This window comes from Cherax quadricarinatus, chromosome 12, assembly GCF_038502225.1.
Source record: "Cherax quadricarinatus isolate ZL_2023a chromosome 12, ASM3850222v1, whole genome shotgun sequence".
In the NCBI taxonomy this organism is placed as follows: Eukaryota; Metazoa; Arthropoda; class Malacostraca; order Decapoda; family Parastacidae; genus Cherax; species Cherax quadricarinatus.
In genome coordinates, this window is record NC_091303.1 from 10,282,494 (window position 1) to 10,307,493 (window position 25,000).

The 25,000-nt window shown below is 39.4% G+C and overlaps 1 protein-coding gene across 2 annotated transcripts in view; it reads left to right on the forward strand.

Moving 5' to 3' along the window:
- Window positions 1–7,678: 7,678 nt before the first annotated feature.
- The window catches only part of LOC128686661 (GATA-binding factor C), a 206,230-nt gene continuing 188,908 nt past the window's right edge, over window positions 7,679–25,000 (forward strand). For both annotated transcript variants that reach the window (XM_053773671.2, XM_053773672.2), the window contains exon 1: window positions 7,679–8,230. In XM_053773671.2, coding sequence (XP_053629646.1) covers window positions 8,071–8,230 — 160 coding nt within the window. In that variant the 5' untranslated portion in view covers window positions 7,679–8,070. The remainder of the gene's footprint in view (window positions 8,231–25,000) is intronic.

The following is a 25,000-nucleotide window of genomic DNA, read 5'->3' on the forward strand; positions in this document are numbered from 1 at the left end:
ACCAACAAGCAATTCTAGCTAACAAAAAGAAAGGAGGAGGCAGTCACTAACAGCGGATGATGTGCAACTCGTTTTAATTTATACAAATTAAAAGTTTGTTGCAACTCTTCATATAAGATTGATTTCAAGATGTGAATTCTCTGTAATTCTAAATCCTAGTTTATTATAAGCTATTAATAAAACTGTAGAAGACACTAAATACATTTTGTTTCCCTCCTCCACAAGTCCTCTGCTGTGTAACTCAACATTCTTTCCAAAGCGGTCGCTTTACAGCTGATTTCTGGTTGAAATCAACACAGTTGAGAGCCGCTATGTAGCACCAGTGAATGGAGCCGAGATCAATTGTGTAGTTGCAGTGAACATTGATAGCGCCTTTGATCGAGAATGACTTCCCTGACTTCCCGGACACAGTTGCAAACAATAAGAATCACTGCACCTCCTTACTGACAGCCTTCAAAACCAGACTCATTATTATAAGCATGGGGACGCACTAAAACGGTAGGGGAATGGGAGATAGTCAGGTGTGATCCAAGTAAAGAAAAGGGTAGCTTCAATTTGTTGAATCAAGAACCCTTCGCCAGTTTCAAGGAAGCTAGTGAAAGGCTTCCTCATTTTAAACAAACTCAGAAATGCACTCACTCGGTATCACTGTACCACAGCGGAGTGTACATTTGCTTCATTCTGTCGTGATGTTTACATAAGGAACTACTGTACCTCATTTATAAATATGAATCTTACGTAAATGACACGAATTCAAACCTGTAGGAGTGAAACAGCGCTTAGAGAAGGCAATCATGTTTGATTCAAAGGAGATAGTTGCTTTAATTCCTATTATCAAAAGCCCTTCACTGGCATAATATCACCTTCCTTGAAGGGTCCAAAGGAGGAGATGCCCACCGCCCTGGGGTTTATCAGCAGAGATACTCACTGCCCTGGAGTTCATAAATCACAAACTTGCATTTAAATCTGCCTGGAGCACACGACTGCATGTTACATTTGCACCTATGAAAAATAGGTGATACTGATCACTGGAGACCATAATTCACTGAGTCTGGTGTGAAGAATGAATGGATGATATCCTGGGGGTGAGGCTTTACTCTCTGATGACTCTGATGAACCCCATGCTGAGCCTTACAAGAAAGTCGGCCAGGAAACTTACAGCATTAGGCCACAACTTGCACTTGTTCGCTCGCCACCTTTGTTCGATCGCATCCTTGAGAGGTAAGTCTTTTCGCCCCCCTACTCGTTTCGAGCCTCGATTCGTCTCGAGCTTCGACTCGTCTCGAGCCTCGACTCGTCTTGGTTGTTCATGTTATTTTCTGATAATTTAAGTAACTAAAAAACATCGGGAACTTCACTTATATATATATACAGAGTCCATTTTATCAAAAGTCCCCATCAGGCCCACGCTCACGGACTGAATGAAAACAGCTATTATACCACAAGACGGTTAGTTATCATCAGCCTCACTCTGGCTATCTATTTTCTTTAGAACATAACACTAGCGGCGATAATTCCTTTCCTTCTCGTTAATATTTGGAATATATTCTAACAAGAGATAAAAATTTAATAAAGCATTTTTAACTGACTAAATCAAACTTTGGCCCACCCAATACTTTATTCGCCTCCTCATGCTCTTCTCGTAAGCGGTATCACAAAATAATAAAAAAATGACGATGGGTCTATATCAGACCCCATTGTGTGTATATGTATTTCTTGTGGATGTAATCTTACGATTACCAATGTATCAGTAACGATGACTTTAATTACCAATGTATCAGTAACGATGACTTTAATTACCAATGTATCAGTAACGATGACTTCAATTACCAATGTATCAGTAACGATGACTTCAATTACCAATGTATCAGTAACGATGACTTCAATTACCAATGTATCAGTAACGATGACTTCAATTACCAATGTATCAGTAACGATGACTTCAATTACCAATGTATCAGTAACGATGAAGTCACTGTATCATTTTATTGATTACTGTATGTGCATATGGCGATAAAATGGTTCGGTTCATGCCAGGTAAGGAAGCAGCTTCAGGATTTCAGATGTCTTCTCTGTAATGATGAAGTGAATTGCCATTTCCTGTAGGGTTTCCATGGATCTTTCTCTAATTTGGCTTGAACTATCTCTAAATGGTTTATATGGACCTAACCCTAAATGGTTTATTTGAGCATTTCCCTAAATGGTTTGCTTGGGCTTTTATCTATATGGTTTATCTGGACCTAGAACTAAGTTATTTATGTGGACCTATCTCAATATTTTCAATATTTTCTTTGATTTGTCTCTGAATGATTTGCTTTTATTTTACCTATCTTTAAGTGGTTTTTTGAATTTATCTCTAAAGAGACTATCTGAACATATCTCTTGAGGTTTGAATTCTGAACCTCCTGATTCAGACCTTTATTATTCATATGTTTTCCACTTTCATCAACTCAAGGCATACTACTCCAACCCTGTACTTGTTAAGACTGCACTTCGAATATTATAGGACGACCACGTCGGTCTGACGTCTCTAGAGGTATAGAGGTATATTCAGAAAATTCTGTTTACTCATGTGTGAGAGGCAAAACTTGAGTTTCCGAAGGGGTAGGGCGAAGTTAACTCCAGCTCTCGTACACGTCTAATTTCAATTACTGTTGTAAATTACTTCCTATGTGATTATGTAAAACCTTCATGCGTGGAAACAACGTCTCGTGGGTAGATACTTAACCCTTTTCAACTTGTGCCGCAAAAATTCTTCTGAGCATTTCTATATCTGTTGAGTGTCAGTGACAGTCTCGGTGTCATTGTTTTCTCGTTCGATTGAGTGTTGAGCTTCCATACCTGTCTCCGCGTTCGATTACACTTTGAGTTTCTTTCCGTGATCTGTTATTATTTTCAGGTCTTTCATCTCTGTCTCTTTTCTCTCGTTGAGTTCGGTGTTCAGTTTATATCGGTGTTTCCTTGGTCCTGTATCTTCCCTTGGTAGAGAGTCTGTCCTTGTGTATCCTACATGTGCCTGAAATTACTATGTAACTCTCTTGAGTGCGTGAGAGTTGGTGAGAGTTTGTGTATACATGTGAAAGTGCACACCTGACCCGAGTATACGCAGGTGGGCGGATCAGCGTAGTGGGCGGACCAACATAGTGGGCTGATCAGCATAGTGGGCGGATCAGCATAGTAGGCGGACCAACATAGTGGGGATCAGCATAGTGGGCGACCAACGTGTTTCAAGAACATATATAAAGAAATGTATTCAAATATTGTTCTCAGAAGTACTCATATATTTGTCTACGTTTAAATGTGAGATTTTATTTTACCTCACACGTGCGGTTCATTGCCTGTTACCAGCGAATTCTTTTCAGTGCGCTAATGCACGCAAAGGAACCTTGCACATTTTCTGGGAATACGTTCCTGCGCGCTGATGTACGCCTCAGGTTGCGTCTAATGTCAGTCAATGGCTGTCAAAATCTGCATAGCAATACCTGCAAGCCAGTGCTTATGCAGCCATAGTCAGCAGTGTGCATTTTCCAGAGAATATATCCAACATATATTATTTTGTTATACTGTGCTATGCCTTTGAGAAAGATTTACTAAACCTTCACACAAGTGGTGAGCCTTAATAAGATCAATATTTATAAAATCTGGTAAGGAAATTATGTATGTGTTTATATGAGTGGGAAATGAATACCCACAGCGTCTGTATTCAAGGATTAAGGACTACCATCAATGTTTATGGAGGTGGGTATGGAATATTGTCGTTGTTAGTTAAGTGCATAGGAATGCTGTCACTGTTGCATGAGTTAAGAATAATTATTGCCAATGTTTATGTAAGTGGATAAAACAAAGGCTGTCATTGATTATGACGATGGTTAGTGAATATTGCAAATGTACATATGAGTGGATACGGGATACTGTAGGTGCATATATTGTGGATAGTATTAGTGTTTACATGAGTAGGTAAGAGATACTCTTAGTGCATATATGAGTGGGTTGGGGATAATGACAGCTTTTATTATAATATATAAAAAACTGTGTATATTGAGTGGGAAAGGAATATTTTCAGTTGCTATGTGGATGAATAAATAAGACTGCTATACAGTGAGTCGATGAGGAATTCTGAAATATGAGCCGATAAGAAATGTTGTTAGTGTTCATAGAGATAAGTAAGAAACTCTCAGTGTATACATGAGTGGGTAAAAGCGACTGAAAGTCAGCGATTATTGGAATTGGTGAGAAGTATTTGTGTTGCCACCCACATCAACCTCTAACTAAGCAGCAGTAAGCTCGTTCTTACCACTAACTTTGAAGCAGTTAGTGTTAATCACCCGCTGAGAAGCATTAAGCTGGTTCAGTTAAGAGAATACTATAATTAAAGTAATCATGAGGTTAAGCATATTACTGAAAATTTAATGAAAACATACACTCACACACACACACACACACACACACACACACACACACACACACACACACACACACACACACACACACACACACACACTGCTCATGGAGCAGGAAGAGTGACCTAATAGCGGCCATTGGAGCTGTGACTCGACCCCTGCAACCACAACCACAACTAGGTGAGCACACACACACACACACACACACGTCAACTGAATAATCACTGCAGTAATCGCGAGAATGGGAAATTTACGTATAGCATTGAGGAGCATCAACAAGAAGGCATTTACGACACTATACACAACAATTGTCATGCCCATCTTGGAGTACGCAGCGCCTGTATGGAACCCGCATCTGGCAAAGCATGTAAAAAAGTTGGAAAAAGTGCAAAAGGTTTGCAACGAAACTAGTTCCAGAGACACTAAAGGACAGAAGGCCCAGAGTTGTCATGATTACGACGTACAAAATACTGAGAGGAACTGACAAGAAGGGAAAGTCTGTTTGAGAGGCGGGACTCAGGTATACGAGGGCACAGATGGAAGTTAAGAACACAGAAGAGCCACAGGGATGTTAGGGAATACTTCTATAGCCTTAAAGTGGTCAGGAAGCGGAACGACCTAGACAGATATGATTAGGTATGATAGATCTCACGCAGCCAGGAGAGAAATTCGACACACACACACACACACACACACACACACACACACACACACACACACACACACACACACACACACACACACACACACACACACATGCACACAGTCACTACAAAAGACTTAATATGCATATACGTATGAACATGCATGTATGTGGTGAGAGAGAAAGAGAGAGAGAGAGAGGAATGAATGTGAGTGTTTGTTTACTTAACTATTTGCAGCTACTGAAGCACAGGTATGCAGGTGGTGCTCTGCCTTCTCTGTACAATCTATCAGACGTCTTAAAATGTGTGTGTGTGTGTGTGTGTGTGTGTGTGTGTGTGTGTGTGTGTGTGTGTGTGTGTGTGTGTGTGTGTGTGTGTGTGTGTGTGTGTGTGTGTGTACGTGTGCGTGTGCGTACCAGTATGTGTGTACACACCTAGTTGTGGTTACAGAGGACGAGTCATAGCTCCTGGCCCCGCCTCTTCACTGGTCACTTCTAGGTCATTCTTCCTGCTCCATGAGTTTTATCATACCTCTTCTTAAAGCTATGTATGGAACCTGCCTCCACTACATCACTCCCCATACTATTCCACTTCCTGACAACTTTATGACTGAAGAAATACTTCCTAACTTCCCTGTGATTCATTTGAGTCTTCAGCTTCCAACTGTGACCCCTTGATGCTATGTCCCATCTCTGGCACATCCTATCTCTGTCCACCTTGTCAATTCCTCTCAGTATTTCATATGTCGTTATCATATCCCCCGTATCATTCCTATCCTCCAGTGTCGTCCGGTCGATTTCCCTTAACCTCTCCTCGTAGGACATGCCCCCTTAGCTCTGGGACTAGTCTTGTTGCAAATCATTGCACTTTCTCTAATTTCCTTACATGCTAGGCTAAGTGTTGGTTCCAAACTGGTGCTGCATACTCCAATATGGGCCTGACATACACGGTGTAAAGGGTCCTGAACGATTCCTTCTGGAGATGTCGGAATGCTGTTCTTAGGTTTGCTAGGCGCCCATATGATGCAGCAGTTATTTGGTTAATATGCTTCTCATGAGATATGCCCGGTGTTATACTCACCCTTAGATCCTTTTCCTTGAGTGAGATTTGTGGTCTCTGGCCCCTCTAGACTATACTCTATCTGCGGTCTTCTTTGCCCTTTCCCAATCTTCATGGCTTTGCACTTGGTGGGGTTGAATTCCAAGTGCCAGTTGCTGGACCAGGCCTGCAGTCTGTCCAGATCCCTTTGTAGTTCCGTCTGGTCTTCCTCCGATTGAATTCTTCTCATCAACTTCACATCATCTGTAAACAGGGACACTTCTGAGTCTGTTCCTTCCGTCATGTCGTTCACATACACTAGAAACAGCACAGGTCCTAGGACTGACCCCTGTGTGTATGTGTGTGTGTGTGTGTGTGTGTGTGTGTGTGTGTGTGTGTGTGTGTGTGTGTGTGTGTGTGTGTGTGTGTGTGTGTGTGTGTGTGTATGTGTGTGTGTGTGTGTACGTGTGTGTGTGTGTGTGTGTGTGTGTGTGTGTGTATGTGTATGTGTACGTGTGTATGTGCATGTGTGTGTGTGTATACTCACCTATATGTGGTTGCAGGGGTCGAGTCATAGCTCCTGGCCCCGCCTCTTCACTGGTCGATACTAATTCACTCTCTCCCTGCTCCATGATATTTGTCATACCTCTTCTTAAAGCTATTTATGGAACTTGCTTCCACTACTTCACTCTCCAGATTATTCCAGTTCCTGACAACTCTAAGGCTAAAGAAATACTTCCTAACATCCCTATGACTCATCTGGATTTTCAGTTTCCAATTGTGTCTCCTTGTTTCTGTATCCCATCTCTGAAACTTTCGATCCTTGTCCACCTTGTCAATGTCTCTTAGTATTTTATACGTTGTTTTCATGTCCCCTCTATCCCTCCTATCCTCTAGTGTCATCAGGTTGAGTTTCCTTATCCTCTCCTCATAAGACATACCCCTCAGTTCCGGGACTAATCGTGTTGCAAATTTTTGCACTTTCTCCAATTTCGTGACGTGTTTGACTAAGTGAGAGTTTCATACTGGCTCTGCATATTCCAGTATAGGCCTTACGTACACTGTCGTGAATGACTCCTTACTCAGATGTCTAAACTCAGATGTCTAAACGCCAATCTCAGGTTTGTGTGTGTGTGTGTGTGTGTGTGTGTGTGTGTACGTGTGTGTGTACGTGTATGTGTGTGTGAGTGTGTGTGTGTACGTGTGTGTGTGTGTGTGTGTGTGTGTGTGTGTGTGTGTGTGTGTGTGTGTGTGTTTGTGTGTGTGTGTGTGTGTGTGTGTGTGTGTGTGTGTGTGTGTGTGTGTGTGTGTGTGTGTGTGTGTGTGTGTGTGTGTGTGTGTGTGCGCGCTGGGGTGGTGACGAGAGCATCACATTCCACCAGCAGCTGGACAGTGAGTGAGGCTGGCCGGGGTAGCGGGGGCAGCACCGGCCGTGTGTAGCGTCTTCGTACGTCGGTGATAGGCGGCGCCGCATCCCATCCCTCATCGACGATTGGTCGGTGGGCGCCCGATGGGCGTGGCGTGCCCAGGCTCCTCCCACGAGGAAGTGATTACATCGCAAACGCTGTGTGTGTGTGTGCGATGCTCGGCCAGGCCCGAGACTCGAGTCTTAGTGGTGTTCTATTTGGACCGGTCGCCAGTTGTGTTGAGGCTGTGCCCGTTACCTCACCCCCTCGTTAAGCCCGCAGTGACGATTGGGAACGATCCCCCCGTTGCCTCCTGCAGCGTGTTGGGCATTTAAGGGGCAAAACGAGGATAGTTAAGAGACTATCTCAGTATTAATGTTAATCACCGCGATGTAGTCAGAGGGTGGGCGGACGCGTGTAGTTCCTCTCGCGAACACATCCCACATGAGGGCTGCCTCGCACGGCAGGCAGGCTCGTCGGTTCTCTCCAGAGGAACCTTTTACCTGTTCCGTGCCTCTCGCCACCCCTCTGGACTGTAGCGTTGCCCTGCAGTGTGCCGTACATCCCCAGCAGTGAGCCAGGATGGATATGAGTGGGATGGACCAGGCGGGGCAGGCAGCCGCGGGGGGCTACATGAACCGCTGGTACGACGGCTCAGAGGGAGGCCATACCGGCCTCCACCAAGACTACTACAACAGTATGGCACAAGCCATGCACTGCGCCTATGGCAACAATATGGCCGGTACGTGGTTAGCTGTAACTCTTGTCTCGTAGTGTGTGTAATAAATATATCCCCTCATGCAAGCATATTTCTACCACCCTGAAGCAACTCGCCGAGAAATATTCGTAACTGTTTCCTGTGGATGTTATCTCAGAAATCCTTTCCTGTGTTTCCCAAAGTCATACCCCGACACACCTGGTGAATCTCCTAAATGTCATTGACTCGCGGAGGTGCATCCAGCACCTCAAGAAGCAAATAAAAAAACTGTGATTAATAAAATTTATTCATGGAACACAAGAAGCCTTTAAGACAACATCATCTAAGAGAATCATGCCCGTGGAGACCACGCTTCCTGGCCTCTGCTAGTCCACACTTCAGCACCCACGCCCATAATAAGCGGTCCATCCCAGCGGTGGGCGTGCGGGCTCCGGTAGACAATTACCCACTACATCCCTTCCTACCCGTTCTATCCCCTCCCCCTAGCCAGTCCTAACCCTTCTCCCTACCCGACCTCCCTTCGTAGGGGAACTCGGGTAATTACATCACTAAGGTGTTATTATGATAGCCACTAACATTACCCCCAACGCTGGCGATAAATGTTAACAAGAGAATAAATGGCTCTACGAGTATAATGTGAATTAAAATTAACAGAGTTGTGGTTTGTACTCAAGTGGACTCCATCTGTGGAGGTGTAAATCAAGGTGAGACTGGAGTGTGAACTTCATTTCCAGAGGTGTAAACCAACGCGAGTTTGGACTGTGGACAAAAACACAAGAATGCAGAGCATGTCGTTATATGCACAACGTTTCGCTCTAGGATGTTTTAGGAGCTCTATCGACTAGGAAACGTTGTTCAAGTACAGGTGTTTGTCCACAGACCTGTCACAGACCTTCATCCAGTAATTCCTGAGTATTGACAAGCCTGGCAGAGTTAAACTAGCGCTCTACGAGGGAGAATGATAGCTGCAGGGAGATCAACGGGCTCGAAATGGGATTTATCAATTTACATCACTGAACCCGGCATTTTTGTGGGCTGTAGCGAGGGGCCGAGGCTATCATTATCCTTAACCGGGTTTTAGAACGTAATGAAGCTCAATAAAATGAAAATTCTCGAGCACTTAGCACCTGAGGGGAGAATGATAGCTGCAGGGAGATCAACGGGCTCGAAATGGGATTTATCAATTTACATCACTGAACCCGGCATTTTTGTGGGCTGTAGCGAGGGGCCGAGGCTATCATTATCCTTAACCGGGTTTTAGAACGTAATGAAGCTCAATAAAATGAAAATTCTCGAGCACTTAGCACCTGAGGGCTGTCTGCCTTCCTCCGAGCACTTACACGACAGACTCCTCGCAGTGCCTAACGTAAATAAATGCCATGCATAATTGATTAAACATTCATAGATTAGCTATACATGAAGTGCTTTTCATGCAGCAATACTGCGTAGGAATTTCCATCATCTTGCAAATGTCAACATGTTGGCTTTCACGAGAAACAAAATGTATAACCATACCTACGTTGGCAACTGTCGTCTCAACATGAATATTCTTCACAGGAATATTTTTTTAACGCTTTATGAATAATATAGAAATATTTAACCTGAACAGCGTTATTCACTGCTCATTGACTAGCGCAAACATACACTGAAGTGTGTGTGTGTGTATCTCTCAGTGCACTTTGTGTGTATCTCTCAGTGCACTTTGTGTCTATACCACAGTGGACGTACACTGAGGTGTAAGTACATATAGTTTTGCTTACACTGAAGTGTGTATATCTCGGTGTATATTCGAAGGTGTATCTGCCTTACTGTTTACATACATTGAGGGCTGGCTTAATCCCAGTTTTAAATATTAATGTATTGTTGATGCAACTGTACATGTGAAATCCAATCCTGATAACCAACGTTCAGTCGACAGAGCTTAAGATTAACAAGCCAGAGAGATGTATCTCTTCGTCTATATACCACGTGAGTGTACTCTCTGTTTTTACCACTAGAGTACACTTGCTAGTAAGCATCTAGGATAGTGCACCAATATGATACTATAATAGTCAATCCTTAAACATAATGCTCGTTGTGAACTAACACTAAATCTTACTGAATCAACACTACCAAAACCACCAACACCACCAGTAGTTAAGATGAAGGACAGCAACATTCATACAGGCATGAAACACCTGCATGTAAGGGTTTCTTACCGAAGAACATCTGCCACGGTGACAAAATCGTTTAGTATTGACTGTTGCACTTTCTCGAGAGCGAAGATCATCTTTGTGATACCCGGGATGCTGAAGGAATCTTTATTGACACGAGTGATTAACTTGCTTTAGTGTAAGTTTTTTCGTGTTACTAGTACTATATTTACTACTACTACTACCACTACTACTACTACTGCTACTACTACTACTACTACTACTACTACTACTACTACTACTACTACTACTACTACTACTACTACTACTACTACTACTACTACCATTACTAATACTACTATTTCTACTACTATTGTATTATTGGTATTACTCTTCCTTTGTTTCTACTACTACTACTGTTGTTTTTATCGTTACTATTATTACTTCTATTATTATTGTTTCTATTATTCTTTTATTATTATTATCATTATTATTAATATAATTATTACCACTGCTATTACTACTACAGTTACTACTACGATTACATATACTACTGCTACTAGTAATGCTGTCAGTATTGCTTCTACTAATACACTAATACAACTGTTACTATTACTGTTATTATTATTATCATTATTATTATTTTATTATTATTATTACTGGTACTATTACTATTGCTACTACTAATACTATTACTTTAATTATTGTTAAGGGGCTTCTCAAACTTTACAATTATAAATAATACTTATAATAATAATATTTATACTAATACTGGTATATACGAGTTCAATGACTGCAATATTTTTTTTTTTTCAATAAAAACAAAAACGTAACTGAAAAACAAAAAATTTGTTCACGTTGGTGGAGGGCTTCTGATCCAAGGAGCTGAATCAACCGAAATTATCTGCCATCCTTAAGAGAATGACTTAATATTTACCCGCAACGAGCGCAATATTGACCTTGGTGAAGGTCAAGGAAAAATACTCTCGCCAAGTAGCGTTTGAACTTTCTGGGTTAAAACAGGCTTTGGAATCAAGGGACTGGAGCCAGCCTCCACTTCTTTGAATCCAAATCATCTGCCACTCATCTTCCACAGGAACTTCATGATCCTTACAGGTTTAGCGCTTCCCCGTGGATATTATAGAAGTAGTAATAAAGCAACAACAACAACAACAACAACAACAACAACAACAACAACAACAACAACAACAACAACAACAATAATAAAAATAATAATAATAATAATGCTTAGAAGTGTATATACAATATGGTTACATCCATTTTTCTGCCAGGAAAATTGTATATATTTTGTACACTGTAAGATGGATCATACATAATACGTAACAAGTGTTATGTGTTCGTTACCTTCGTATTAGTTACATTCGATGTAATGATTGGTTGGCTCTTTGTGGGGTAATAGTCATGTCTACAATACCAGAGTTATTGAGGTGACACTGCACCTGTGTACACTAACATTAACAATATATCACTCTCTGAACTGAGAGAATTATTTTATAGGATATCAATTGTATCTTCTACACGATGTTTGTCACCTGCACACCGCAAGTCAACAATGTTATGAAAACTTTGATCTTAAAATCTGGGATAGGAGTATACTTTCAACTTATATACCATGAAAAATATACCACTTTTAGTATATATATATATATATATATATATATATATATATATATATATATATATATATATATATATATATATATATATATATATATATATATATATATATGTATATATATATATATATATATATATATATATATATATATATATATATTAGATGTACACTTTTCAGTATATATACAATAGGAAATATCCATCTCTCGGTATATATACGTTAGAAGATATGTACATCTTGGTATATACACCTCTTGGTGTATATATTTTTGCTCATTGTACTTAAAAACGTACATATGTTAAGGATAAAGTATTAATCTAATTAATAACGTACTATTATTTATTATTTTTTATTTCCAATATTGGCATATTATTATTATTAATAATAATATTTTCTTGCGATAGTGGAAGTAGCTTGAGAATTGACAGCAACTGTAGCAGCAGCAGCAGCAGTAGTAGTAGTAGTAGAAGTAGTAGTAGTAGTAGCAGTAGTAGTAGTAGTAGCAGTAGTGTAGTATTTGTAGTAGTGGCAGTAGCAATAGTAACACTAGCTGTAGTAATAGCAGCTGTAGTAATTTAGAGTACATTATATAATTATTTAATTTTTTTTGCTTTACTGTTATTATTCTCATTACTGTTGTAATCAACATATTTTCTTCTTTTCTTCTTCTTTTTCTTCGTGATTTTTGCAATCTCTTTTTTCTCTTTTTTCTTCTTCTTTAAAGAATAACAATAATAATAATAATAATAACAAAAATATCAATAACAATAATAAAATATTAATAATAATATTGAATAATAATAATAATAATAATAATAATAATAATAACATAATAATAATAATAATAATAATAATAATAATAATAATAATAATAATAATAATATTATTATTATTATTATTATTATTATTCCAGTCATTATTTTGTTATTTCCTACAATACAATATATATGCTAGTATCAGTTATAATGATTTGCTAAAACCAGAGTTACTAACTAACCTTACAGCTCAACTGAGCCACAGTAATAATTTGTGAACCAGATTCACAAAATGAAAATGAAATGCCAATATTGACACTGAACGCCAGACACTACAATAAAGTGAAAATTAACCACAACATAAACATGGATCAATAAAGAAATAAACTGAAATAAAAGAAACTCTCATGGTAGGTTTTTTTTTTTTGGGGGGGGATGACCCCTGGTGTTGCATGCGTCAAGGAACGGGTCAAATGCTTCCTGATCAGTTTTGGTCGTATGACTGAGACCTTCTACTGGATTACCGGTTCACCCCATTAAAAGAATGTATACAGTCTGCAGATCACATTATGAGGTCTTTGAATACCTTCTGTAGACAGGTAATGATCGGGGCATCTTGAGGAATTAATTTGTGTGTATCTATAATATATATATATATATATATATATATATATATATATATATATATATATATATATATATATATATATATATATATATATATATATATATATATATATATATATATATATATATATATATATATATGTATATATAATGGTCATGATTGTAGTGATTTTGGTGTTGATTATTGTGTTGTTTAGAACTTTAGTTATTTTGGCGGTTATTGTGATGGGAATTATGGTGGCTATGATGGCGACGTCTGATTCGATATCGGACCGATATATCCTGCTGGATTAGCTTAGATAATAAAAGATGAGAGTCAGTAATGCAGTTTATGGCCGGTGATCGATACCTCGCCTTATTAATAACGCATCCGAAGGAAACGGATTCTTCGATCACTTCTGTGATAGTGTTGTGCATCGTAGGACAGAATGTTTATATTGTACAGCAGATTATTTCTAGTCTCCCTCTCTCTCTCTGTCTCTCTCTCCCTCTGACTCTTTCTCTCTCTCTCTCTCTCTCAATCTCTTGCTCTCTCTCTCTCTCTCTCTCTCTCTCTCTCTCTCTCTCTCTCTCTCTCTCTCTCTCTCTCTCTCTCTCTCTCTCTCTCTCTCTCTCTCTCTCTCTCTCTTCATCTTGTCGTCTAAGTTCTCAACATTAGATGTAGGCCTAACTCTAATAAGACGCCTTTTTCTGAAAGTTATCAGACCGGAAATGATAGATCCCCACTACTTCCGGTCAGGCTTAATTTCTCATTTAATCAGTCACTTATTAGTTGCTAATTACCCACACACACTGTAATGACGTTCAGAAGTTCGCCCCTTTGATTCTTCACTATACTATAGTTTCTGTCACTCACTCTTTTTTGCAAAAGGTCAGATACAGCGCATTGGAATAAAACTCTATATAATATGTGATACAGATTAGGAAAGTAGATTAGATAAACAGGATATAGATAAGATAGAGATAAACTAGAATGTGAAACATGGTACTGTAGTATTTATAAATAAATAATGAGGGGAGTTTATGGGTCTGATTAATGGAGAAATTGAAAGACTTCTTACCCTAAGTCTGTTTACTATCTATCAGGACTAATTTCATACATCTCACTGTAAAGTTATTATTAATTAATTATCGTCAAAAATCTACCAGGACGAGTGGGAACATATAATGGCGGGATGAGCAGGAGTGAGGGACGAATCCAGGACACACTGTTTACATAGAGGTTTCCCAGGTCGTCAATAACATAGCTCATACAATTGTAAATCGGTGCCGGACCAGCTCAACTCAGGATCACCCACCGGTCGACCGTGCTAGCCAGGGCACGGTTGACTCTTTTCGTTCTTCCTTTACACATCTTTCCATGTCCTTCTCTTCTCCTTCTCCCCCTCCTCTTACTACTACTACTTCAAAGCAAAATGTTAATTTACTCATAGTCCAAAAAAAGGTCACTAACCTTCCGATATCAAAACTTCGTAATGAGGATATAACCTCACCTTCTTCCAGTCTCCTTCTACATAAATATATCTTGTGTTAGCAAGTTGCATGTTTGCAACCTTATATATAGAATACCTACTATGCAAAGGAACATTCCTCACATAATCAAAGGCCTGTCACTGGCAATGTGAAGCTTGTCTCTGATAATTAGAGGCCTATTACTGAAAATGAGAGGCCTATTACTGACAATGACAGGCCCGTCACTGATAAGTATAGAGCTATCGTTGACAATGCGATGGCTATTGCTGACAATGACAGACCTGTTACTAACAATGACAGGCCTGTCGCTGACAATGAAAAGCCTGTGACTGACAATACGGTGCCTATTACCTACAATGAGAGTCCTATCACTGAAAATGAGAGGACTTTGTCTGACAATAAGAGTCCTAGTACTGACAACGAGAGGCCTATCACTGACAATAAGCGGGCTATCGCTGGCAAGAAGAGGCCTATCGCTGACAGTATAAAGATCACTGGCAGTAAATGCAATCAACAATAGCTGCAGATAATATTCTCATTAATATTTACAGGACTAAAACTAAATATTTCCGTCACGAGTGAAAGTTAGAAGACAATCTGAACGCGACCTTTATTAAAAATTTTGAGGTGCCTTGAAACTGATGAACGGCTCTTGATCTAAGGCACTGGAGCTACCCCTTCCCATTCCTCAGATTAAACCCTGATCACCTCCAGTGCCCCAGGCACTGGATGACTTCTAAGGGTCATGCAGGGCTTGTTCGTTGGTGTGTTTTAAAGCCTATCAACCTCACTAGGGTCATTAAGGTAGGATGTCACCTGTATATCACCAGTCTGGAATACTTTAATTCCTGGAATAAGGATTAAACTCTCGGCATATATACGCTGAGAAATACATACCTCAGGGTGCATGTACCCTGGTCTGAGATGTATGCACCCTTATCTCTTGTGTATATACCGTTGTCTTAGATTTGTGTACCTTTCTCTCAGGTTATAACTTTGTATCAGGTGCATATTCCCTTGTCTCAGGTGTATATGTCTTTGTCTCTCTGCTGTATATACCCTTGTCTCAGGTGCATATATCCTTGTCTCAGGTGTATATACCCTTGTCTCAGATGTATATACTCTTGCCTTAGGTCTATATACCCTTGTCAGGTATATATATCCTAGTCTAAGGTATATATACCCTTGTCTCGGGTGTATATGCCCTTGTGTTAGGTGTATATATCCTTGTCTCAGGTGTATATATCCTCGTCTCAGGTGTATATATCCCTGTCTCAGGTATATATACCCTTGTCTCAGGTGTATATATCCTTTTCTCAGTTGTATATATACCCTGTGATGTCAGCATGCCACGTTACCAGTTTCAACGACCCAGAAAACTGGAAACAATGAGTATAGTCGTGGTAAGGCGGTGGGAAGGAAGATGAGGCCAGGATATGAAGAGATCGAGGTTCTCGGGAGATCAGTACACGGAACCCAGGTACACGGAAGACAGACACACGGGAGATAGGTACACAGAAAATAGGACAAAGAAAGCAAAGATAAGTGGCTCATTCTCCGTGATTTTTTTAAGTTTTCATAAATCTGTGTTGATCAGTGAATGAGATTTGTGTTACCTCCTTCAGTGACCGATTTGGACCTGAAAGTGAGGTACGTTGATGCCGATGAAGGGATCTTGATGCAAGGATACGGAACTTTCCTTCCTCTCCTTGGAGAGACCCTACGAGTTTAATGCTTCTCCATAACTAAAACAGCAGTTATTTTTCAGCATAAATATTGTTTTCCTTTCTCGTACATCAGTTATCAACATTTTTTTTTTTATCTCCGATTTTGCGTTCATCATTACGTAAAACAATGACGTAAATATTTGTCTAATATTCTTGCGTATACATGTAAATTATCTCTCGCTAATACATTCACTATTACTCAGAACAGTAAAGTATCCCTATTACTAATATTATTACATAAGACAAATAAATCTCTCTCCCTAATAATAATAATAATAATAATAATAATAATAATAATAATAATAATAATAATAATAATAATAATAATAATAATAATAATAATAATAATAATAATAATAATAATAATAATAATATCAGTACATATAGATTTAATGCACTGAAGTTTCTGTTGCGGATTTTATTAAGAAAAATAAAGTCTTACCGAAAATAATGATACTTGACTGTTGCACATGTGAATTTGCATACGAAAATAAATATGCCTAACTGTTGCACACGTGTCTTTACTCATTTTGCTGACGTTTCATTCCTTTATTATAATGAGGTAATTAATTGATGCTGCGATCTCGGTCCCTGCACTGACTGTTTCCTTTGATCTTTATTGATATTCCTATTTCACTACGTCTTCCTTATTGATTTTATTACAGTTCCCATTGATAAGCTTTAATAATGTTATCCTACCGAGTGTTGTAAGTCTCTCAGCGTATATACACTGAGAATTATGTCTCAGTGTATACACCTGAGAATTATGTCTCTCGGTGTATACACAATGAGAATTATGTCTCTCAGTGTATACACACTGAGAATTACATATCTTTCAGTGTATATACACAGAGTTTAATGCACATTTGAGGGTTTAGTTAGCTTCGTAAGTTATATGCTTTTCAGCTGCTCATATGTCAACAAGGCGGCAATTTCCCTGATCAGTCACAATCAAGAATGTTTTAATTCCAAAATGCGGATTAAACTGGCAGGGTATATAATGAGAGATACAAGTCTCTCTCGGTGTATATACCCAGTGAGGAATTTAGGTTGGTTGGTTAGTCAACAAATTCAAAGTCTATCGAGAAGACGAGGGTGATTTAAGACTGCACTTCACCTAAAGAGCATTTTAATCTCTAAAACAAGACTGAAAGTGCACACAAGACCTTATCGGATTATTAAAGTTTTGAATACCATTGTTTAGGTGAAATGCAAACATTAATGACTAACCTGTAGACGAAAGAACCTTATATATACCGAGAGGTATATACATTATTCAGTGCAATAGAACTGTGATAAACCTCACATTCACTTCAATTTTTTTTTATTTATATATTTTTCAATATAAACAATAACTTCTGAATAGAAAGATTATATTTTAACATTTGTCTTGACCAACATACCCGGGTATATCGAATAAAGACTATTTCAAGAAGTATACTTCGCTAGGGTTAATCTTCCTTGTAGGGTTTAGAGTATTCTTGACTGGTGGTGAATAGGTGACAAGCAGCCTTAATGACCCTCGTGTAGTCGTTTGGCTTTAAAGCCAATTAACCAGGCAAGCAGACGATAGTTTTTATATCTAAGTAGCTACTGGTATTTCTGGTTCAGCTGTTACTTGCAGTGTGAAGTCAAGACTAATTAAGCAACCCGAGGCAGCAAGTTACTTTTTCTGACCTTCAAATGTTACCTACGTTACTTTGCGCTGTTATCTTTACTGACTGCAGTTCGGCCACGAAGTGAGCTTTATTAAGTTTGTAGCTTGATAAAGAACAATGAGTGGGTGAAACTTCGACTCTGAAGGTTCTACCTTTGTGTGCCTTTGTGTGTCTGAATCTATAAGCTGTCCAGATTTATCATGGATTACGGGGAATCGAACCATGGGAAGTGCAAGACTTTTCGAGGCCTCCTCTCTACCGACTCTGCGGGATACCTATAAGTTACCTGCAATCACTTCCGGAGTCCACCGCCCCCGCGACCAGGTCCCCGACCAGACCACCTGGCTGCTGGCCTGACCGATCAGGCTGTTGGTGACCGCACTCCGACTTTATTATCCACAATGTTTCTCTACTTAGTGGATATCTTTACTACCCACACTATATGCCATACTCAATAGATATCTTTATTACCCACAATGCTCCTCCTACTCAGTCGATATGTTTCTTGTAAAAAAAAATATATATAATGTACGAGGCTTGGTCACAGACCAAGCCGCGGGGGCGTTGACCCCTGGAACCCTCTCCAGGTATACTCCAGGTATACTCCAGGTATACTCTATGTATAACTTCCAGAACATTTAATAAAGGAAACGTCTCACCACTTTACATATGTGTCTTTTTCCACCTCTTCCTGATATCACAGTGCCATTTTTCGATGTTTCCTATCAGCAACATTTGTCGCAGTGCGCGAAACGTCGTCCTTATTAGATGTAATTTACTCTAGAAGTGGTAGAGAGACAGATTCGATTTTTCTGACCCGCTGTTTGATTCCCTGCAATCCATGAAAAATAATTCATTATTATATGCTAATTTTTATTCCTGGTGGTTTATCGATTAATAACACACGATATTCAGGGTGTAAGAGTTGATAATTTACGATATTCTTGAAGCTTCTGTTGAAAATTCAGATATCGTGGAGGTATCAAATGATAATTCACGATATTCTGAGCGTATCGCTTAATAATCCACAAAATTCCACATATATCAGGTGTTAACTCACGATATTCTTTAGATATCCGTAGATAATTCACGATATCATTGAGGCATCGTTTGATAATACATAATATTCTAGATATATTATTTGAAAATTCACGATATTCTATATACCTCAATGGATAATTCACAAAATTGTAGATGTATCTGTTAATAATTCACGACGTTCTTGATATATCGGGTATTAAATCACGGATGTCGGGGATCATCAGGTGAAGATATATAATTTAACCTAACTTCATCTCTTATCATTTTAACTGGTGTTACCTGTTAATTTATGTCTCACATATGTTATATTTCATATGTTGTATACGTTATCTGTTGTATGTGTTACCTGTTATCTGTTGTATCTACCTGTTGTCCATTATATTTCTGTTACTCGTTAATGGGTCTCAGACCAGGAGCTATAATTTTAGTCGCTACATTGCGGTACGTTAATTTACGATATGTTATATGTTTTCTTCCCGTTTAAACGTAATTACAAGGATTAGCTGTTAATCGTCTTAATCAGATATATATATATATATATATATATATATATATATATATATATATATATATATATATATATATATATATATATATATATATATATATATATATATATATATTAATTCGTGCTCAAATTGCGTTCAGTTCGTGTTCACCTTGTGGTCAGTTCGTGCTCATGTGGAGTTCGATTCGTTTTCATTTCTTGATCGGCTTGTGTTCGGCTCGTGCTCAGTTCACATTAATTTCGTGCTCATTTAGTGTTCTCTTTGTGCAAAGTTTGTGCTCAGTTCGCATTTAATGCGAGTTCAGTTCGCGTCCAGTTAGTGTTCTATTAGGGATAAGTTAGTGTTCTATCAGTTAGTGTTCTATTAAGGATAAGTTAGCGTTCTGTTAGGGATAAGTTCGTGCTTAATTCGTGTTCATTTTGCGTTATACATCTGTTCATTACTGCTTTATTAGGTGTCCAGTTAAACACGAATTTAACCCTAAATGAACACAAACTGCAATTGTCCATAAGATGTTTTTCATTCGTATTTTTCGTGTTCACAATAAATAAGATTTACCACGCCTACGGTTCTGACTTTTTTATATAAATTATTCACGAAAATCGGTACTATGAGTGCTAACTAAATATAATTACTGATTTACCAGGCGCTTACTCAAAATAATTGCAGTTATCGATTAACACTGCATAATAATCACAGTTGTTAATTAATAGTCATCGCAAAAGTTATCAGGGGATGAATTCGTAACGGTAAGCAGTCAGGTGATACCTGTGGGTTACCTCAGTTTTCCTCTAGGTCGCTAACTTGTCGAGTGGGCAGAGTATTTCCAAACAAGTCAGTGTTGACTGTGTTTCACAGTTTCCAAACATCTCGTTCATAGTTTCCAAACATGTCCGAAAACAGCTCTCAAACCTATCTAAATCTTCTTCCATACCTGCCACAAAACAACTCCCAAGCCTGCCACAAACTCCCAAACCTGTCCCAAGCCATTTCTGAATCTGCCCCAACCAACCCCTCGTAAACCATACCACGGGTGGGGTTAGAACCCGCGATCTCAAAACTCCAGACCGACTCTCTGATCGCGGGTTCTAACCCCATCCGTGGTATGGTTTGTTTGCAATCGTTTTTTTTATTTATTATTATCACACTGGCCGATTCCCACCAAGGCAGGGTGGCCCGAAAAAGAAAAACTTTCACCATCATTCACTCCATCACTGTCTTGCCAGAAGGGTGCTTTACACTACAGTTTTTAAACTGCAACATTAACACCCCTCCTTCAGAGTGCAGGCACTGTACTTCCCATCTCCAGGACTCAAGTCCGGCCTGCCGGTTTCCCTGAATCCCTTCATAAATGTTACTTTGCTCACACTCCAACAGCACGTCAAGTATTAAAAACCATTTGTCTCCATTCACTCCTATCAAACACGCTCACGCATGCCTGCTGGAAGTCCAAGCCCCTCGCACACAAAACCTCCTTTACCCCCTCCCTCCAACCCTTCCTAGGCCGACCCCTACCCCGCCTTCCTTCCACTACAGACTGATACACTCTTGAAGTTATTCTGTTTCGCTCCATTCTCTCTACATGTCCGAACCACCTCAACAACCCTTCCTCAGCCCTCTGGACAACAGTTTTGGTAATCCCGCACCTCCTCCTAACTTCCAAACTACGAATTCTCTGCATTATATTCACACCACACATTGCCCTCAGACATGACATCTCCACTGCCTCCAGCCTTCTCCTCGCTGCAACATTCATCACCCATGCTTCACACCCATATAAGAGCGTTGGTAAAACTATACTCTCATACATTCCCCTCTTTGCCTCCAAGGACAAAGTTCTCTGTCTCCACAGACTCCTAAGTGCACCACTCACTCTTTTTCCCTCATCAATTCTATGATTCACCTCATCTTTCATAGACCCATCCGCTGACACGTCCACTCCCAAATATCTGAATACGTTCACCTCCTCCATACTCTCTCCCTCCAATCTGATATTCAATCTTTCATCACCTAATCTTTTTGTTATCCTCATAACCTTACTCTTTCCTGTATTCACCTTTAATTTTCTTCTTTTGCACACCCTACCAAATTCATCCACCAATCTCTGCAGCTTCTCTTCAGAATCTCCCAAGAGCACAGTGTCATCAGCAAAGAGCAGCTGTGACAACTCCCACCCTGTGTGTGATTCTTTATCTTTTAACTCCACGCCTCTTGCCAAGACCCTCGCATTTACTTCTCTTACAACCCCAATCGTATCATTACGATTTCGTGAGTCAACCCCTCGTACGCTGAACTACAGGCGGCCAGCACTAACAGCCTGGTTGATCAGGCCCTGATCCACCGGGAGGCTTGGTCAAGGACTGGGCCGCAAGGGAGTTGACCCCTGGAATACCCTTCAGGCAGGAAGGTAGACCTGGCACAGACTCCCAAAGCTGCCCCAGACAGCAACCCAAACCTGCCACAAAAACACCCAAAGCTGTCCCAAACAGCTCCATACCCGCCACAAAACAGCTTCCCAACAACTGCCGTATCGTCAACTATTCGAAAGCGCTTACTGGCTGGTACAGGAGTGGAACTGAATACCGAGATTAAAATAAGCAGATAAGTTGATTTGATGATGGAGGGGGGATGGAAAGCTTCGCCATTGAGTGTAGTATTTACATAATGATACGAATTCCAAAGATCTGTGGATTGCTGTATTAATTTTATCGCGGGACAATAAGAGCTCAATTCTAATTATCGTTGGCAGGAGGAATTGCTTAAATATATACGCGGGTGCTAACGAGGTGATACCCAGCTTATTATGTCAATAAAATTTTCCATAAAGAATTAGATATATGACTTAATAACGCAGTTAAATTGTGACGTACATGACTGCTGACGCTCCTTAAACACACACACACACACACACACACACACACACACACACACACACACACACACACACACACACACACACACACACACACACATACATACATACATACACACACACACACACACACACACACACACACACACACACACACACACACACACACACACACACACACACACACACACACACACACAGGAGCTGAGTCTCGACCCCTGCAAACACAATTAGGTGAGTACATATGCACACACACACTTTCATGTGTGATACAGTGTAATCTGTATTGGTCTGTCTGTCTGTCTGTCTGTCTGTCTGTCTCTCTCTCTCTTTCTCTCTCTCTCTCTCTCTCTCTCTCTCTCTCTCTCTCTCTCTCTCTCTCTCTCTCTCTCTCTCTCTCTCTCTCTATGTTTCTATGTGATCGTGAATGTGTGTTTGTCATAAAACAATTCGTAGTTACATAGTGTCAGATTTGTAATACCAGGTGCAGAGCTGTACTAGTGGTGTTAGATCTGTAATTACAGAGGCAGTCATATACGAACATAGGTTTCACCAACCACAACCTCCTGAGTCCCGTTCCAGCAGTCCACTACACTGTTGGTAAACAAGTATTTTCTGGTGTATTTCCAGCACCTCTGTTTGATTTGTTGACAACAGTAGTCTCCTGTTCTCCCTCCTGAGGCTTCTGAAGGAGGATCTTCTTTATCTGTTACCGTCGAATCCTGCTGAAGATGTGAATTTATCTTGTCTTCTCATTTCCATTTATCTTGTCTTCTTTTATATACATACAATTGAGTCTTGTATTCATCTACCGTGTTTTCTTTTATCCGCTTATCATGTCTTCTTGTATCTGTCTATCACGTCTTCTTGTATCTGTCTGTCATGTCTTCTTGTAAACAACCTGCCATGTCTTCTCGTATCCACGTATTATGTCCTGATGTATCTCCCCATATCTATCTGTCATGTCTTCTTGTATTCACCATCACTTCTCATATATATCTATCATACCTACTTACATATATATATATATATATATATATATATATATATATATATATATATATATATATATATATATATTATGTCCTTTTGAATAGAAATATCTACTCATGTTAGAGAACGTTGACTCACCATTGTCTACTTACATGAATATTATTTCTGTATCACATTCATGGGAAAGCATTAAACCCGTAAGAGTCATACAGTGCTTGAGGAATGGGAGGTAGTCAGGTTAGAATTGAGGAAGGGGAGGGTAGCTACTGTTCCTTGGATCAAGATCGTGTGATAATCACAGGAATGGAGTACAAGTGCTTGCAATGATTAGTTTTATTATTTTTTTAACTTTTAACTGTGGTCTTTAAAATATTAACTTTGAGTTAAGAGCTTTAAATTACGAACTTTCAGTTAGCTTTTCTTTAGTTTCTGTTAGCTAAAACACACACGAAAATACTTTATTTGCTTACATGATAATTTATTGAATGTACGAATGTCATTAAGGCTACATTTCACCTGCATGCCTCCAGTTAAGGCTACTTTAATCCCTAAAACAGCTATTAAAACCAACTTCCAGTATTCATCTTTCGATTTATATACGTTGATATATATACACACATCTAGCCGCATATCTCTGCATAAACACCTCTAAGTGTATGTACACTGAGAGATATGCGACTCTCAGTGTATATATGTTGGCCTTTGTTCAGTCTTTCAAGAAAGGCATTTAAAGTGTTTTTATTCTCTAGTCGTTGCTCATCTTCCTTTACTCTGGGAACCATTGAACTCTGTGTACCTGAATCTTCCTTTACTCTGGGAACCATTGAACTCTGTGTACCTGAATCTTCCTTTACTCTGGGAACCATTGAACTCTGTGTACCTGAATCTTCCTTTACTCTGGGAACCATTGAACTCTGTGTACCTGAATCTTCCTTTACTCTGCGAACCATTGAACTCTGTGTACCTGAATCTTCCTTTACTCTGCGAACCATTGAACTCTGTGTACCTGAATATTACTCTGCGAACCATTGAACTCTGTGTACCTGAATCTTCCTTTACTCTGGGAACCATTGAACTCTGTGTCCCTTAACTTAATCTTGACTTTTTTTAACCAATTATTTCTTGTTAAGTTGTGGTCACCGCTAAACTACTGACTTTTATTTCTTATACACATTTGCAAAAAAAAAAAAAAAAAAAAAAAAAAATTGTAAACTCTGTCAGAATAACATATCTGTTTTTCTCTACATTATTTGCACCGTCTGTCTGTAATAATTTACAATCACGCTAAGATCATTGTTTTTATCTGACGATCTTAATATTTCATCACACAATCAGTATTCCTTAGGCAGCTTGTTTGCACTTTCATCC